Genomic DNA, 19,375 nt, shown 5'->3' on the forward strand with positions numbered 1-19,375 from the left:
GAGTTTGTCCCAAGGTCAGCAAACCACAGAGAGGATCTGAATGACAATGACCCAGCGAACTGCAGCGGTAAACATCTAGCCTCTTACAGCCGTACTCATTTGAAGCATGTCATATAAGTTAATCAAAAGACATTTCTCTGAAAGCCAGCAACTCTCTGACCAGTATCCATAAGAGCAGACTGAGCAAAACAATTTAGTTTAAAGGCAGTCATGTCACCTTGGTAACAAGAAGGCCATTAGATGGTGTTATTTGCACCGGCAAAACTGAATTAATTTTGAGATATTTGCTCAACAGACTGTACTGGTATACATTGATTTCGGTTCAGAAACATCTTTTCTGGTCTGCAGGACTGCGCTGCTGTTATAGCGATTACCGAATACAAAGCTATGCAATTAGCCAGCTCTCTTTTCCCTTGTGGAGTCAATGTCAACACCACAGGTGTCATAAACATTCAATTTCAGAGCAGTCGCATCCTATTGTCTTTGAACACAGCTGCAGAGTAATGGTCACGACGACACAAATTTATGGGGGGAAAAAAAATCTCCGAAGAAACTCATTGTATTTGGCACAGCTGCCGAGCTCTGGGATTTGGTCCGTCACCCAATTCTCAGCCTGGAATTTAATAAATTGCATGGAAAAAAAACGTAGCATGTAGTTTAATCCCTGAGGAAAATTCAAATTATTTCCCAAGCACAGAGATGTTAATCAAGTTCTGTTTTCAAAAACTAAAAACCTGATTTTGCCCAAATGTCTGACTGATTATTTAAAATGGAAGGCCAAGTTAGTGGTACTCCCTTTGATCTTGAACCAATTTTCTTCTCTTTGAAAGCAGGCCAAAAGATACACCACAATTTAAACTACCTTCATTTCAAATCGGACAGTTGACTTGGTCCAACGCTCGAGGAGGGTATGGTGGACAATGGGACCGATAAGTTGGAGTGAGTCCTTCCTAGAGAACAACAGCACCAAGGCTGTACTGTACTTTCTTACAGTGAAAGTATAATTAATTTCTACTTAGAGCAGCTTTACATACTAACTGCTACATTTCCTTCCAGCAAATTTTTAAAATCAGAGTAATTATAGTTACATAAGTAGAACATCCTAATTAAGTCTAACTGTAAAGCAAAGAGTTCACCAATACTGGTTCAAACGCTTCATTCTCCCCTTTCTCCAATCCCGGTAAAACCTGGTACATCAATTTTACGGCAGATTCAGGCATTTAAATATATAAATAACTTGATTATCAACACCCTGCTGAATCGGAACCTTTTAATGCCAAAAATAAATAAATTGAAGCAAACCGTAAGATGTTTAATAAATGCTCGTATCATGCAAAACGGAAGAATTTTTTCCATAATTTCCACAGCGCCAGAAATCGGTGTTCTGTACCAATAGGCCCTGGAAAGGCATTCCGCTTCTGGGGATAAAGATGGTATTGTCGTCCTAATCCAAGGAAATGCCACTGCTGTGATTTGGCAGAGATACAGTGCAGGGTATGCAAGCCAGGCAAAGATAATGCCAACACAGTGCGGCCTTACTCCTGCTGGGTATTAAGCACGCACGTACAATGAAATGAAGACCACACTCTAAACAAACACTGCTTTCGATAAATCATATTTCAAGGTACGCACACCGTACAGCGCACTCTAAGTTTTTCCATTTGGATAATCTGAACACTTTACTAAATGCTGCAGTGGGAAAATATTTCCTCTTCGTTAAATTTAAAGCATTTTACCGGCGATTTCCTCCTAATCTGTCGTATTGAGTTAGCCTTCGGAGCGCAACACCCGTACCGAGAATTTCACACAGACGCAAGTTCTCAGATGCGTGTCCTGCGAGTCTCCCACATCTTTTCCGCCTATGGGCTACGGTCTTCATCGGGTGAGCAAACACCTTTGAAATACAGAGCTATCTGGCCAATTGCAACCGCAGCCATGTCAATGTAGGTGTTGAGGAAGACAAACCCAGCCACTACGGACACTCGGGAGAACACGTGCCTACTGTAGTGTAATGTCCCAGGTGGCTAGTGCGGCGCACAGCAGTTTACAAATACACTGCTAATGAAGCCCTCAATTATTTATAGTGATTCTCTCCCTCACTCACACACACACACGCACACAGCTACGACGACCTATGTTTGCAATTTCATCAACATGATACCTCATGCAATGTCAAGCCTGGGATAGCTACCAAAAATTGTAATGCAAAAGTCTGGATTTTCGAACTGATAGTGGAGGGCATTTGGGTGAAAAGATCCAATTTCCCGTTGCGTCCTTTACCACACAGCCCTGGGGTTGCTCTGCTGATAAACACCCAGTTGCAACCTGCCGCGAGGAAGTGGGATGTCACAGCATGGCAAGTTGCAACGGGGTACAGATCCAGAGGGGAACTCAAGGGCTGTGCGTGGGGCTTGAGAAGACAAGGAGAACGTCATCGCTGACCAATTTCAGTTAAGCTGGCATTTTTAACGTTGCCTTCACTCTAAAGTCATCAGTCTCATTTCTTCAGCATCTTAACAGCCCAAAGGCTCTGTAAATGCATTGCATAATGGATCGTTACTATTAATTTGTAGCATTAGTGAAATGCAACCAATAATCCATTCATCCATTACCAAACTTGGCATTACATTGCAACGTTTTTCCCACCACTTTAAAGAGGAGAGAAAATGAACTGTTATTTTTGAGATGTTGTAGGCTGCCAGAGATTAGTTTCCATGCTTATAATCCACTCCACATCTTCTAATTTTTGATACTGGAACTGTGAAAGTTCAATAAAAGGATTAACAGTACTTTTTTTTTTTTTAAATGTCTTCATTTACAGAGATGTGCTATAATTCCTTTTCTTGGACTAAATATTTTGAGAAATATGTTCCTGTTCCACTGGGCAAAGTGGGTGACTAGGATAAAGCAGAAGTTACACGAAGACACAACAGTGAGAGAGCCATAACGAATTTGTGTAGTTCTGCAGAGGCGAAGCAAAAAGGAGCATCGGGACATGCTCTCCCCGCAATGTATTATGCAATTCATCCACAGAGAAGCTCAAAGCCCAGGTACGAATAAACTTTTTGCCAATTAAATCTAGCGCATAAAAATATGGCTAATTTCACTCTAAATCCCAATGAGAAAGGATTTTGAAGAAAGGAGTGAAAAACGGATGATTTAAAAAAAACAAAAACCCATCTGCTGGTGATGTTTAAAGCAGTACACATCTAGGGGAAATTATTCGTCAGAAGGAACAAAGCAAGACCTTGAGCGCACCGAACGATAGACAGCGCTTCGGCAGCAGACGGAGCTCCCAGACAATTTCAGCTTTCAGTGGAAACATCTCGGAAAGAATTTCCGCCAGACATGTTTGCCTGCAAAACCCACAAAGTCAAGTGAATAACTGAGATTTAAATGTTTCAACCCCCTCTACCCTCCAAGGGTAAAAACGGAACAGACCTTTCACTGTATTTTGAACAGAAGGCCATAGTACAAAACAATGAGGCAGTGACTGGAATAAAATTGCATTTTTCATGACTTCATTACTGTAACATCTTTCGTAGAAGACCCTTTAACAAAAGGCAATCTGTCACCATCATCATTAAGGGGGAGCACAGGGTTAAAAGAGGTATCGGAACCATTCAAATTTCAGATTTCAGTTTAAAATTTTTTTTTTTTAAAAAAATGTTACAAAGAGCTTACTGATGGGGCTAACAAACAGCAGAGGTCTGACTTCCAGCATTCATATCCTGTCAAAAGTGAGAATATTTAACGTACAAATTCAGCAGTGGTAGGGGGTGGCCCACCCAGACTCCTTAAAACAGACAGGAGGAAGCTCGACACGACCGATTTGAATGACTGAGAAGATGATGGGCGGCACGGTGGAATAGCGAGAAGTGCTCCTGTCTCACAGCGCCTGGGGAGTGGGAGAAGACAGGGGTTCGATCCCTGCTCAGTCTGTGTAGAGTTTGCATGTTCTCCCGGTGTCTGCGTGGGGTTTCCTCCTACTGTCCAAAGACATGCTGTTCTGGTTTCCCATACTGTGTGTTCCACTGATGTATGGATGAGCGACCCACTGTAAGTAGTGTCTCTAGCAGTGTAAGACACCTTGGTGAATAAGGTCCGTGGGCTGATAACATTACATAGTATCCATTGTAAGTTGCTTTGGAGAAAAGTGTCTGCTAAGTGAATAAAAGTAAATGATTTAAGCAGAATTCTGCTTATACAGATATACACCTTTAAGGTAGAAATTTCAGGACAGCCTTGAATGGCTGTGTGGTGAAGAGCATGACATAGCCTGCCTGCGTATGCTAATCGACTGCTCCGTTCCCACAATTACACGCTGAATGAGCAACAAGATGAAAATGTAACAGGAAACAGCTACTGTTGTAAAGCGCAAGTGTGATGCTGCGCCTAGCTAGTGCACGGCGAACTACGCACGGAGGAGCGCGCGCAACCGAGGACCGTGAACTTTCGTGCGTAAGCCATCTTCTGTTAAGATGAATCTATTAAGTCAACATTTGGGAAAGGGTGTGCAAATGTTCTGTTGTTTGACAGCGTTCACCGACTCCTTCAAAAACAGATGAATGAAATTTACATAAAAAAACACTTTCGCGTTCGCGGTTTTAAGATTTACTGGTGATTATCTGATAACTCTTACCGACAAAAAACTGGCACAAGATGAAGATACTTCCTACGCTTTCCGCAAAGGCTTTCGGATTAAATTTAAATTCACTAGCAAAAAACATCACGCATGCCCTACGTTTTATTGGTTGCTCATCAGAAAAGCATTGTATTTTTAATAACAAATGAAATTATAAAGAGTTAAAATTGGACTTTTTTCCCCACATTTTATTATGCCCCAAACTTCATCTGGAAATGGTAAGAATTCAAATACTTCATGTTTTCAAAGTTAAAAGATATTCCACTTCCAATGGAAGGTACTAATTTCAGAAACAATAACAACAGGGTAGCAGGTAGTGTAGCGACTAGAGTCCTTGTCTTACGATCAAAAGACCCAGGTTCAAATTCCAGCTCCTACTGTGGTACAATTGATCAGAGGATTTACCCTGAATTTATTGTCCTGTACATTTATTTTCCTGCACTTGTCTTACGCTGTTGTGTATTTGCACTTTATGTAGTTTTGCGTACTGTTCTGTGTTGCACCACGGTCCCAGAGAAACGACATTCCATTCCCCTGTACACAAGCTATATAGAGGAATGACAAAAACCCACTTGACTTGGAGTAAAAATTACCATGCTGTAAAAATTGCAAGTAATTTTGTATAAAAACTTAACATTTTACATTGGCTAGGAAATGGTGAGAGATAAATAAATGTCAAGGAAGTCTACTTGGACTAAGGAAAGTAGACTTTAGTAATCCTTGTTAAAAATTCACAGATTTTTTTAGTCAAAGTGTTCACTGTGTTATGACCGGAGCAAACTCAATGCTCTGAAGACTTCAGGTGTTCACACGGGCACCGGTACATGAAGGTTTTTATTCCAGCCAGTGTCCTTGTTAAATACTAACTGGACAATTACATCGCAAATAGCTTCAAATTGAAAATATAATTTGAACATCTGCCTTAATAACTGAAGGCTCTGCGTATAGCTGGGGAAAATTTTATGCAGTTGCAAGCTGGACATCTCATCAGAACAACCGCCAGTTTCATTAAGCAACTGATTCCACAATTGCTGCCGAAACAAAAGGCTGCATTCACCGCAACCCTTGAGAATGAGATGAGTACCCCTGCTGTAAAGACTTGTTGGGTCTTTCAGACGTTGTGTGTGAGCGGTTAAACTGGGCTAATACCCAAAAGGAAATCCCATTACCTTCCGGGATGCGTGGATGTCAAAGAACGGCTTGTTCCGAACACTAAAGGGCTCCTTGGTCTTGTCAATTTGTCCCATCTTCATCTTCTCCAGCCTGGGAGAGATGATCTCCTTCTCTATGCAGAGGAGCCGGGTGTTAAAATCACACTGACCCACTGGTTGGCTCTGTAAAACAAACACACACACACACACAAAATTAAGCAGAGTGGTAAATTTTTGTAATGTAAGAATTAGTGATGTGTGAAAGGCTGAATTTCGGCGATGGACAAAACAAGGGTTTGTGCTGGAGAGGGCGAGGGGATAGAAGAGAGGTGGAGAAAAATGTGGTTGTCACAGTGTCCGCGATACAGTGGCATAAATGAAAGGTCACACTGTTCAGATAAGCGGACTTCCCATTACATTAAATGAAGATACTATAATGCAGCCATAACAGTAGAGTTTCCTCTGCAGGAGCCAAACAACTGCACCCTATAAATATCTATGAACAACCTAACTGCTATAGATGGCAGCTCATCATAAAAACTCCAGAGAATTTCCATACTATTCTATTACTGCCCCTTTGTCATCTTTATTGTATTATTTATTTCCATGACAACAGTGTATGGACACAGAGATGTGACAACTGTTCTCAATATCTATTCGTGTATTTTTATATAAAAAAAACTCCACAGGTAAGGAAAAATTAATATGTCCCCTTTTTTCTCTGCACAAATATGCCCAACAAAGTCTCCAAGGCAACTGGTACCTCTAACAGCCAGTCACCTCTTGTTTGTTTCCCAGAAATCGCTTGGGGCTTCGCTCCAGCCACCTGCCCTGAGATTAATAATACCTGCATTGCCCTGACTGTGTAGAACCGCCGCTCATTCAGCTTTCAGGCGTACGCTGACCCTGTCAAATCACAAGGCCACAGTCCACACTTCTGACGTTTATTACTTATTTGGTGGAGATGGACCCTCCCGGACATCGGGTTTGGAGGGCATTTCTCCCACATGCAAAGGGCTCTCTGGGTCTTCTGCACCATCTCATGGGGGAACAGCTGCCATTTGTCATGGAGCTGGTGATCCATGGCTGAGCCATAATCCCTCTGACAAGTGGTCCTGCACAGAAGCTCGCCCTAAAGATACAGCGCATTTATTCTGTGATTTTACTCTTCAATAAGCCTGCTCTGCTCTCTCCCTGCAGCTCCATCAGATGGTGTTTTCAGGACCATAGGAGGACCGCTGCTGTGACAGTTATTCTTCCCGACAAACCTGAGCCTTCACCCTGTACGATGGGTGAGGGCTTGGATGCCTCGTTAGTTTGTCATGCATGCCTCCAAGGCGATGTGGGTTTTAAAAAGTGTCAAAGCCCACCACTGGAGAAGCCTGCAAATCCTGTAGAGACCAGACACGCCGTCTATGATTTCACACACCGACCCCTCTTGACCTCAGTCACACGGTGGCATTGGCAAGGTTATTTTATGTAAATGAGATCAGCTCCTTGGGTGTCTCTGAAAACTCGATCCACAAACTTGGTCCTTCCTTTCAGTCAAATCCCACCTCCTGTTGCAGTACCGTTGAGCAAAGCACCGTCGCTGACTTGCTCCAGTAAAAATTACGCAACTATGTAAATGTGTAAATCGGTGTAAGCAGATTTTGCTTTGTTGTGAAGAAGCATCAGCTACATGAATGAATGTAAACGTACTAGTCCACCACCAAAAAACAACAGTGCAGATGAGAAAGCTGCCGAGTAAACGGAGTAAAACACAGGCAGCCAACCAATACTAAGTAGAGTTATCAGCTTCGACCCACAAGGCAGCAGAGGCATATGGAACCACCGCTTGAGGGTTCAACAGTTTTGGGACTGCGGTATAGTAGTAGTAATGATCTAGACGCCCAGCTCTTCCAGCCATTCCATGAGCAGTCCTTGAAAAAAGTACACAGCAAAGAAGAAGCTAAAATGAAATAAATGAAGAAGACTACTCCAAGCAGGGCAAACAGGTGTGAAAAAAGTATCAGGGCTCAACAGGAGGGAGGTGGATTGAAAAACTATTTTTGCCAAACGGGCGCCTCACGGCAGGTCGATGAAATATTAAAGAGGACCGCAGTGCCCAGAAATAAATCTGACAAGAGGAACAGTGAGCTGAGCTCTGCCTCCGGAGGGCTCCCGCTTCATTAAAAGCGGTGGCCGCGCAGTCAATTAGGGCGAGCGCGGCCGCAAAAGTTGCGCGGGGCCGCCGGGGTTCACCGCGCAGCACGAGCCCCGCCGCCACACATCAACAGGGGCCGGCTTTGTAATTAAGGGCCTTGTTGCAAACACCAAGGACGGCATCTGCGATGCACGCTAAGTGTGCTAGCGCTGATTGAAGAGTCTGTTTTCCACACTCAAAGTGGCCACCAATGAATAGCTTAAATCAACAGTTATCTTTTTCTTTTCCCTTCGCCAGTAGAACATCTAACTCTTTAAAAGCAGAAATCGAGATTACGGCTTTCAAGTTTAAATTGCAAGAACCGACTGCTTGGGACCCTAATTGAGCAAGTTCTGGTTTATACATTTTGATTTTGCTTTATTTATTTATTTATTTATTTATAGAAAAACAGAGAACATGTAGCATTTTTTAGGCTGGAGAGCAAAACTGGACAGAGTATAAAAATATCAGAGATATGAAACTGGATTCGAGTCTTGAGTCCAAGGCAGCAGCTTGAAAATTCTGAAGAAATTAACGTAACACTGCAAAATATTATAATGCAAGAATCCCTGCAGAAAAGAAACTTACTTTTTTGTAATGAGACACAGGCTTACATTTAAACTGACACGTGGAAAAAAACCCATCTCCAATTTATTTGCTACATTTACATTTATTAATTTATTTTATGCATTTCTCCAAAGCAACTTAAAATGTTAAACTACCTACAATTATTACCTATTTAAACTGAAGCAAGTGAGGGTAAGTACATTGCTTAAGGGTACTGCAGTATGAGGTGGGATTTTAACCTGGGTCCTATGGGTCCAAGGGCAACAGCCTTAACCAAAAAAGAAACCAGGTGATGTCACTTTGGCCACAGGGAAATGAGGTGGTGTCACCTTAGGTAAATCCAGTTAGGATGGTTGCCCAAGACCCGAGCAAGATCCACTACACCTGTGCTCCTGCAGGTAGACCCACCTGTAGGTGAGGGGAGTAGGAGACAGAAGGGCTAACAAGCTCCAAAATGGCCTGCAAATTCCTAACATGCATGAAAAATTGCAACCAAATGGATGAAACATTACTGAAAAGTAAATCCTTGAAAGATGGCAGAGAAGCACTCAATGCGTTTGCAGGCTGGCTCAGAGTGGAAACCTGTGTGGGCCTCGCCGGGTTTGTCAGCCAAGGTGTGGGAGGATGAAAAGACCCTTCAGAGATGGCGTTGAAAAGGCTCCCGGCTCCGCACCCCAAGGAAAATACAAAGCTAATATATTTATCACGTTGCTTTATTTCCCGGTATTATTTTTTTGTTTTGTTGCTTGGCTGACACTTTCTGTGCAAAGGTAACTACGTTCATTCAGCTGGGTGTTGTGAGGTTGAGTTACCAATTGAGGTTAAGTAACCTACCGGGATGCCTTGAAGCAACCTAGAATTTAACAAGGGGTAGGCTCCGGTTCCCCGTGACCCCGTATGGGACAAGTGGTTCAGAAAATGTGTGTGTGTGTGTGTGTGTGTGTGTGTGTGTGTGTGTGTGTGTGTGTGTGTGTGTGTTTAACCTCTAAACTATCTGCTGGCCATTTTTGCTCCAAGAAAAAATACATTTAAATGTAAAAACACATAGGAGGGTGGGCACCCACTGGCACTTGAACCCCCAGAGATTTTATTTCTCCCTTGCCTTTCGGTTGGGAGTTTGTTTTCCTTTCCTCTGTCGCCAGTTGGCTTACTTACAGCTTTAACACCCAATACAGTTATTGTAGTAATTTCATGTGCGGCTATTATGTTTCGCAATCCTTCGTTCAGCGCTGTGTCACTGTGTGAGAGGAGCGCGCTATAAAAATTTATTTAACTGAACATAATCATTTGTTTGTTTTTAATTTTGACAGAGATACGGTAGAAGGGACCAAAAAAAAAAAAAAAAAAAAAAAAAAAAACCTCCACCTTCTGCTCCACTATATCCACTACCCACTTCAGCCTGGTGAAAGGCAATTATAAAATTTAATAGCTAGCAAAGAAAAACTGCTTTAAATTAAGCTGGACAGACCCTGAGCACATGGTAAAGCTTTTACATTAACTTTCCAAATTGGACAAAAACACTGTAAAAATTTGGCCTTGTAAGTTAGAGACCTGTCTCTTCGCCTCGAGACTCCAATATAAAACTACTGCCCGCAAAGCAAAAAATATTGACGGATTTTGACTCGGAGTAAATTACATCTAATGATTCACTGTGCTGGGAGTTTCTAAGGACACTGCGCATGCCCAACGGCGCAACCAATCAGCAGCCTGCATCTCCGCTGCTGCGCAGGGACTTCACACACCTTTGACACACTTGCTGGTCACACCGAAAAAAGGAGGATTCTGAGAAGCCGTTCGTTTCATTTTGGCTTTCGTTCGGAGCGCAACGCGACTCATCGACACACATTTCACACCATCTGTTAGCCATTGCTAGGAGAGTGCGTGAGCGTGTGTGTCAGAAGACAAAACTGACGGCTGCATGCGTACAGCAAGATACACGGCTAATCTGGGACAGTGAGCCGGTTGCCTTGAATGTGCCGTTCCGATATACTTCCAAGGTGTGGGCGTACCTGCTGCCGCCGGGCTTTACTCCGAATTCCCTACGGTCATACCCCCGCCGCAGTTTGGACCGAGGGCTCCCGTCGCTATCGCCACATCGCAAAAGACACGAAGTTCACATCGTCCTTCTCTGAATCACGGCACATTCTCTGTATCCTTTGTCCTCCGGAGCTGATGCCCTCGTCAGATACGGTGCCTAAAGGTGTCACAGCTGTTTGGTTACTAGGATGCGCTGTCAAAACATGAGACAGTGTCTCTGTTCAACACAAGCTAAAATGTCAAACAAACACACCGTGTGTCACCCACGAAATAGGAGGGAAAAAAAAAAAAAAAAAAAGAATTCCAAGTCAAGAAATTAATCCTACACTAATATAAACAGCAATACAACTGATTTTAATCATTGGCTGTGCATCCCAACTGGATAATAAATTGAGGTGTGGAAATAAAACGGAATCCTCGTAACGGGTTCGACAAGTTAAGAATAGACTGCATACGCACGCATTAACGCACAGCCCAAAAACGCGTCACACTGTGGAGGAGTGAAAAAGAGTGAGGTGTGAGATTCACACGGATCATCCCTCAGCACTTTACACAACATCTGTTTGCAGAGAAATCAGTCACAGGGTGTGACCCGTGTTCCTACACGGCGAGGGAATCACCGAGTTCCCAGGTGGACGATCACCTACAGTACATCTCCCTTTCTACAAAACCCCAAGACTCGGAGGGGGGCCGCCGGCAACGAAGGCTGCAGACAGACAAGGAGAAGAGGGCGGCACAAGCACTGGGATGAGTCCTGGATGGCGACAGCAGCCGAGCACGGGTCATCGCGGCGTTCTTCGGGTTCCTCTGGATTTGCTGCCCAACCCACATGGAAATAGGACAAAAATATTGCTAATACGAAGGTGAACGATCAGATGGATGCAAAAACCATAGTACTGGCACTAAGAGAAATTAATTCGAGGCACTAGTTAAATCATAAATAATGACTATAATTACTGTTATTATTAATTTAAGCTCACCCTGTGCTCTGGTTTGCCGTGAACTCGGTGACTGGAATTCACAACAAAAAGAGAGCTCAATAAACCCTGAGAGAGCTCAGCAGCGGGCCTCGCCGTACTCCTCGTCGCGCTCACGCCGGACGTCGTGAAGCAGGTGTCTGCACTGTTCCCCTCAGCAGGAAGCCAATTACTTTCCCCACCTCCTGGGTGATTATAAGCAGCGCAGCCCGAGACAAGGCCACTTTCAGGCCTGGAGACTCCCAACCCCCTCCAGCCTGCATCCCTGGAGGATATGGGATTATTATACCATAATCTCTGCACCCTACGTGTGCATCCCACATCCCTCAAAAAAAAAAAAAAAAAAAGTCCAGATCTTTTTCGTACAATTAAGGTAGGCCTTCTGAGGGAGTTGGGAGTCGGCAGCATGCTGGATGGGGAAACAGAAGAGCGTGTAATGGACAGATGGAATCGATAGGAAAAGGTTCCGGGAAGAGGAACAGCACTGAGCTCTGCCTGCCCATCCACCGCGCCTCCACCCCCTCCACAGCACCCACCGCACGTGGGGTTTTTTCTGCGCTCTTCCATTTGGTGTTGCACGGATCGATACCTGCAAGCAAACGCCACACGCATGCAAGGCAACACGCCGCAGTCCGCTCCGCCCCGGCTGCTTGAGTACAGCAAAACATCTCAGCAACTGCTCTCCCAGTGCACACAAATAAGAGCTGTTAAAGGTCTCATTTAATGCCTCGGTAAGAATAAGATATATCATTAGCCCATTAGGGGCATTCCCAACAACTTCTCCTAGGGGGTTTCAGAAAATATTTTTTTTTGCCACATCTGAAAAAACAATAATCATTCCAGAAAGAGGGATAATTATGTGAAATGCTGAGATTAAGGCCGCTACACACAGAGAATATGTAATTAGCTCTGGGGTATAATTACATCCCAAATTCTGATTTCAACTCCGATTATCAGCACCACACCAGGAAAAAAGTTATTTCCATCACGATTTGTTTCAGCTAAGCATCAGCAAATGCAAAAATAATAACAGATGCAAATGTAGATGCTCAAAACATGCAAATTGTACACGACACAAGCCTGTTGCTTCATTGTCATTCAGTTGTTTTGATTTTTCCAAGTCGTGCTGCTGCGTCCTTTCTCCCTCCAGCTCGTTTCTCCTATGGAGTAACAACCTACCTTGCACCTTTCTCTCCCTCTCCTTGTCTTTTTCCCCATGCAAAAACAACGAGGCTTCCTTCACACCTCAGTCTCGGGCACAGTCCACCATTTGCGATTCTTATTGATTATTTTTTTAGCAGAGTATTTCTGGCTTGATAACGTATTCAAACCTGCTCTCCTTACAGTAGGCAGAGAATGGTTCTACATCAGACAGATCAGCAAGCTGCCCACTCCTGCAGTTTGGGCTTTTACAGAGCCCTGGTGAAGGACAAACAGGGTATGACCAGGTGACGGGCATCCATTACCAAGGGAACTTATTACAGATGGGAGTCAACAAAGAATGGGGTCCCATAACAAATGTAATGTAAGGCTACCGTTTATGAAAGAAATTTGTCATCAGTCAGTTTACAGATCAGTCTTAGTCAGGAAATCATGATGATGATTAGTAAAGGAAATCAATAATATTTTTGAAAGATTATTAAATAAATGAGAATGCATGTGGATAAACAACATGAAATGGGTGTGGGCAAAGTACCTCTGAGAGATCTGAAATGTACACAACCGACACGGTGGAGTTACTCACGTTGAACTTGATGATGTCGTAGATAAGGTAGCGTGGAACCGGCTGGCCGTTCACTTTGTCCACGATCATCTCCTGTCACGAGAGAGCCGGGTGAGCGGATGGGTGGGAGACACGCGGCCGTGCAGCTGGAACGCGAAGTTAGCCGTTTCCCGCAAAGCTGGCATAAAGAAGCGCAGGGCATCCTGAAGAACCTCGTGACGTGTGGCATTCTGCAAGTATCGCTACTATTCACCAGGTGCCATCGTACAAAAGCGTTGTGGGTACAGGTTTCGGTGGGAGAACCCAGTATGGACTCATACAGATGCAGAAAGCCGTGCATGACAATACTACTAATTATTATTATTATTGTTGTCGTTATTATTCAAGTTAACACCTCATACAGGAAGGGAACATAAAAAGAACAAATTAACAGAACAAATTAGAATTTTGTAGATAATATCACGCAAGCTTATTCTTCCCATTAATAACTCCTCTGTAGTATATATAGATAGCTGCAGGCAAGGTTTTATTCCTCAGAGTAATTCTTCATAAAATTAAGAAAGAGATACATGAATAAGTAAAGGAGACTGAATTAAAACTGCCAGAAACAGCACCTCAGTTCAGGACTTTTTTTATTACATCGGGCCTTAATCTCCAAGGCCAAGTGCCAGCGTGACTCTGCTCATTTCTGCAGGATGCTGACCTCCACTCACGCTTCTAGTCGTCCAACGTGACTCAGACAGGTGACTCCTCTATCTACGACTCCCTTGCGCAAAGCGGCCACAGGTGAGCGAATAGGGTGGTGATCCGGCTCTCGGGCAACTGAACAGCAGGTGAATTCCAGCCAAAAAGTGAACAAGTGGGATGTGATCACTTTTGAGTTTACATTTACAATTATGCATACACTTTTCTCCAAATCAACATACAATTATTAACTAATATGAGGCCAACACTTTTATCCAAGGGGAGTTACGATGTTAGATACACTACACCGAACTTCCTGCAGTCATTCACCCACTTAGGCAGCAGAGAAATATAACACACACACACACACACACACACACACTAAAGGCACTTCAGAGTCATCAGTTCACCTGAAACACATGAATTTGGACTGTGGGAGGAAACTGGGGTACCCTTAAACACAGGGAGAACATAAAGCCCACGCAGACTGAGCGTGATGCGAACCCATGTCCGCACAGCACAGGACCGGCGCTGCCCGCTGCGCCACCGTGCTTAGTAAACGAGAGGTCATTTCGTTCCCAGCAGAACACGAGTAAGCGGAAGGCGATACGCCATGGAGATGCAAGCCCACGAAGGCCTTGGCACGTCGCGTGCCCGAGGCAGGCTGCAGCTCCTCAAAGAGCGTCGATGCAAGTAACACACCCCCTATTTGCTCAAAGGCACCCGAATGGTGGTGTGATGACATGAAAATAAATGTTACATAAGTACAAAGGAAACTCCATGAATTTTTCATCAGTGCATCGATACTGAACTTCTACAAATATCGCCCATTTCTCCACCTTAAAATAACACACTATATCTGGCACCTGAATGCAGAGCGCCCTCATCCTGCACAGCGGACCGGCTGCGTGTCTTTCTCATCGGATTCGGCAGACGGCACTCATCGGAGGAACGGCAAAGCGTACGCGATCCAAGAGGACGACATCTACACCGGCAGGCTGCGGCCAGCGTCTAGCGGTGATGTCCGGACGTGGGTGCGGGGCCGTTACTCCTCCCCCGAAAGAAAAGTATTATAACAGTTTTACTACCAGAAACTGGCCCCATATTGCGCTTATATCACTGTATTTTTCATCATGTCAGATATGAACATTTCCTGTCGCAACCCACTGCTCAAGACAATGGAACAAGTGAGCTTCTCAAATGGGTTCTCTCTCCAGAGAACATAAGACCGGAACATTCTTGCTGTGTTTCACCAGAAAACACGGCAATGGTTTCTAAAGGCTGCCTATCTGTCTGCCTTCAGCTGGAAAGAGATACCGAAAAGCAGCGCCGCCTCTGCAGATTTTTACCAGATTTTTATTGCGGCTTTGCTGGCTACCTCCTTGTTCCTCCCCCGCCACCCCACCCCTCGTGTCTTCTCAGACCCCCAGGGGATATTTCCCGGTCCAGCGGAATAAAACATGCGGAGAGTGACAGACCCATCTGAAGCATGGTGTGCGGCTGCCCAGCCCGAGCCCAGCAGCAAAGGAGTACATCAGTCTGCCCACATGTGGGGTATAAGAGGAGACACCGTCCACGTTAATGCAGACAGACTCTGCAGGGTGCCCGTCAAAGCTGCGAGTGACACGGCTCTGCTGTCAGGGCTGCCGGGCGAGGACCCCCACGTGCTACTCCTGGTCACACAAAGCTCTGCACAATTTAGAGGATACAGAGCACCGAGCCCACTGAAATTAGGACCACAGAATGGATGGAGGTGAGATCGGGGAACCTACCCCATCCAACAACGTGTTGGAGAGGTGTGCGCGAAGATCCTTCCGGAAGGGGAACTCTAGGTTGGCGATGTGGAACACGGAGTTATCCCTGTCGATCATGTATACCTCGTTCTTCCCATCGATGAGCATCATGTACCTGCAGAGCAGAGGGAGAACAAAGGGGGGGGGGGGGGGGGAAGAGTACAACACATTAGTGTACGGTCGTAACCATATCACACTGTGGGCTGTGCAGGCCATCAAGTTCACCCAACGGTAAGTGCGGGAGCCCTGCAGACTGCCACGGAGCCCATATTTGGGGCCCTAACATAGTCCCCAGAGCACCATATGCTGCAAGTCACAAAGCTGGACCTGAAAGGTGCACAACACCTATTGATATGTAGCAAATCCCAACAATCTTGCCATAATCTGTCATCATAACTGTTCCAATCCATCGGAATTGTGATGTTTCGAAATGTGGGGGGGAAAAAAAAAAAAAAAAAAATCTCACAGAGGGGAATAAAAACCTGGGCCCATTTCCACATTTCCTGGCTACTTGTCTCTGCAAAACCAGAGTGGTATTAAAAAAAAAAAAAAATCAATTAAAAAAAAAAAATAAAAAAATAAAAACAATAACTTGTGTGATTGCATGGATCCAAAAAGCAAGAACAAGGACCACCTCTCCGGAAGCTCTTTGGGGAACAAAGGGAATGGGGGGGGGGGGAGGGGGCTCTTTGTTCGGCACCACACAATTCTGGATCGATGCAGGCCTTTTGATACATTGAGCAGAGAAAGCAGACAGCAGTTTGCGAATGCAGGTGCGTGTGCTCCAAGTGTTTATAAATACACCTGTTTGTGTTTAAAAAAAATAAAATTAAAAAAAAAAGTCTTCGAAAGAAAGGAGAAAAATTACATCAAAATGACCCGCCCATCGGGTCTGGAACATGGCTCTGATTGACATATTACAAGAGAGGCGAAGTGTCCCATCTGAAATGAGCTCTTTGAAACGGTGGTCAGGAAGAAACTGAGCTCGGCTGCACCGGGTCAAAAGAGCCCAAACGGTTGAATCATTCTTTAATCTGGTCCACAAATCTGGGAATCCACACCGTTAAATTATTGGGGAAAGTCGAAAAAAGAAATGCGCCGAACCGACGTAACTGTCGGGCGGAAGATAATTACCTGCGATGTAGGAAACTAGAAAAATAAACAAACAAACTCTGGCGCTCGATGGTTCGGTGAGCCTCGGGTGCCTACGGAAGCGTGAAAGCCAGCAAATCGGCCCGAGCGCAGCAAGTCCTGAGCGACGGGATTTACGCGTCTCGCGGTGATAACGACAGCGGATTCCGCACGGCAGACTGGAGCCAATCAGAGCAAAAACAGGGCAGCGCAAGAAGTATATGTAAACCTTGTGGCTGCAAAGAGATTATGGAAATTATGACGGATTTCAGGAAGAGGATGAAGTCCATATCTGACAAGAGGCCTGCACCTTCAGTCCTGCATTAAAAAAAAACCAGCAGAGGTCCAAGGCCTCTTCAGCTCTCCCCCTCTACGCAGGGGCTACACAGAAAGGCCACAGAGTCTCTTGGAGGGACTTGCTCCGTGCGTTCTAAATGATACGCCTCGACCTCTGCGCTTTTCCAAGTAGAGTTAAAGACAGGAACATTAGTCCAGGACTTTGACCACACGAGCATTAAAGAGCAGAAACACGACCCCGTTCTCACCACCTTAAAGCGATTCCACGCTGGCCATAACGGCCTTCCTTTCCTTTCCGCCGAAGGGATCGATGGGAGGCGTAGGCAGAGATCGCGAGCGTAGACTGCGGCACCTCGTCGTGACTGATTGCTCCTGGAGAAGCCTGGAGTCATTACCCTACCATTACCGGGCCATTACGCTGGCAAGCCGCCGCAATCCTCGAGCTCGAGGCCGAAGACTCGGCCGCGCGGCTTCGTCCTGCGGACGTGACGGGAATGGCGCTTTGTGGAATACGCCGAGTGCGGCTCGGGGGGGGGGGCCGTGGGTTGACCAAAGCGTTTCCGGAGAAGGCGCTGCTACGGCTCGAAGCTCTCCAAGGCCCCGGTGCACGCGGCACGTTGAAGCAGCCGCTGGGCTTCGGATGAGAGGCTCGCCGCTGCTAATCCCCTCCCTCACCGGAGCAGAGAGCACGGCATCAGGGCTCCTTTTAAAGGGGAAAAAAGGCAGAAAATGGGTTCCCGACCTGGAGGTGGCCCCCTTCTTCCCGATAATGAAAAACGATCCCCGGCAGTTAAATTGGCTCGACAACAGCGGGAGGCGCAGGCTCCGAGGCGGAGTCGGCGGCCACGCGTCTCCCAGGCAGCAATGCAAGATAAGGCTGGCCATCACAGCTCGTAGACCTTGACAATAAAGTGCTTTACGGCATCAATCGTTGAAACAACGTTTTTTTGAAACCCTAACCCCAACCCCCAACACAACTCAGACACACAGCCCCCGTAGACCGAGCAGCTGAAAGGCTCGCCCTCTTCCTGCCCGATCCAGAACGCTTTGCTGGTCTCTCCTCAAGTCTTTCAGTCCTAACGACGGCGAGGCTCTGTTGGAGCAGCAGAGCGGAGAGACGGATGCAATCGGCACCTTTCCTGTGAGCCCGGATCAAAACATGCCTGGTTTGCAGAGCCGTCAACGCCGCTGAAAGTAGCGCAGCGCAAACAGTTCCCTACGACAATTAGCAGAGAAATTCACACCCGGAGAGCCGATCGAACGCACGGTACTTTTTAAATCTCCGCATTTCCGTTAAAATAGCTAGAAATTACAGATCACACAAAGTCGCTTTACCCCTGTCCTAACAAGAGTTGTGTTCAGTGGCAAATTTCACAAAGTGCCTCTCTCAGAAGTTTCCGGGTGGCCGGATGGCTTGCTCCCTCCTCCGCACCCTACCCCCCTCCCTCGGACACCTCGATCGCTTAAAACCCATCTGCCTCCCTGACATCTCCTTTTGCACAAGTGACTGGAGAACAGAGAACAGAGGAAAGGAGAAGCGGCGACGTGTCTGCTGCCGCTGGAAGATAAGGATGTTCGGATCGCGACGCCCCCGCCCACCCGGAGGAGCCGTATGACGAAGGATCGGCCGCTCGCTCTCCGGATGGGAGATCCCCTGCAGGGATGACTGGACCTGCACACGTGTGATGTCACGATCTCCCGTCACCCCATTTATCCTATTATAGCTCCTTTATTCCACACAACGCTGATCGCACCAAAGGATCAATCCCAGACCCGCAGCCGAAAAGATGCTCCACGGTTTTCGTGTCGGGACGTTCGCCTTACTCATCTCCACGGGTAGCACTCGTAACTTTGCACCGGACATTTCCCGACTGCTCTGCCTCACAGTTCGCGTGATCTCCCGTTAGATCGTTCCCAGTTAACTTCCATGGCGTTATCTCACGTTCCCCATTTCCTTATCCTCAATTAAACCCCAGATATCAGCCGACTGTGGCTAAATTCAGGAAGGCCAGGGGGGCATTTTCAACTGCAGAATGTAAGATAAAAAGGAGATCACAGTCATCAGCCCTGAGGAAGATTAATGTGCCTCCACATCTCGCATGGATCAGGAGTCCGGAGGGGTCTAGGTTCAGCAACCAGCAAGCGTCAGCACTGACCATATGACACACGTTCGGCCGAGACAGAA

The 19,375-nt window shown here is 45.8% G+C and overlaps 1 protein-coding gene across 1 annotated transcript in view; it reads right to left on the reverse strand.

Annotated features, from left to right (window-relative positions):
* The window catches only part of rngtt (RNA guanylyltransferase and 5'-phosphatase), a 66,421-nt gene that overhangs the window by 32,749 nt on the left and 14,297 nt on the right, over nucleotides 1-19,375 (reverse strand). The window contains exons 9-11 of the mRNA XM_018743782.2: nucleotides 15,742-15,877; nucleotides 13,307-13,378; nucleotides 5,815-5,979 (exon numbers count right to left, since the gene is read on the reverse strand). Coding sequence (XP_018599298.1) covers nucleotides 5,815-5,979; nucleotides 13,307-13,378; nucleotides 15,742-15,877 — 373 coding nt within the window. The remainder of the gene's footprint in view (nucleotides 1-5,814; nucleotides 5,980-13,306; nucleotides 13,379-15,741; nucleotides 15,878-19,375) is intronic.

The sequence above is a fragment of the Scleropages formosus genome, chromosome 1 (genome assembly GCF_900964775.1).
Source record: "Scleropages formosus chromosome 1, fSclFor1.1, whole genome shotgun sequence".
Lineage (NCBI taxonomy): Eukaryota > Metazoa > Chordata > Actinopteri > Osteoglossiformes > Osteoglossidae > Scleropages > Scleropages formosus.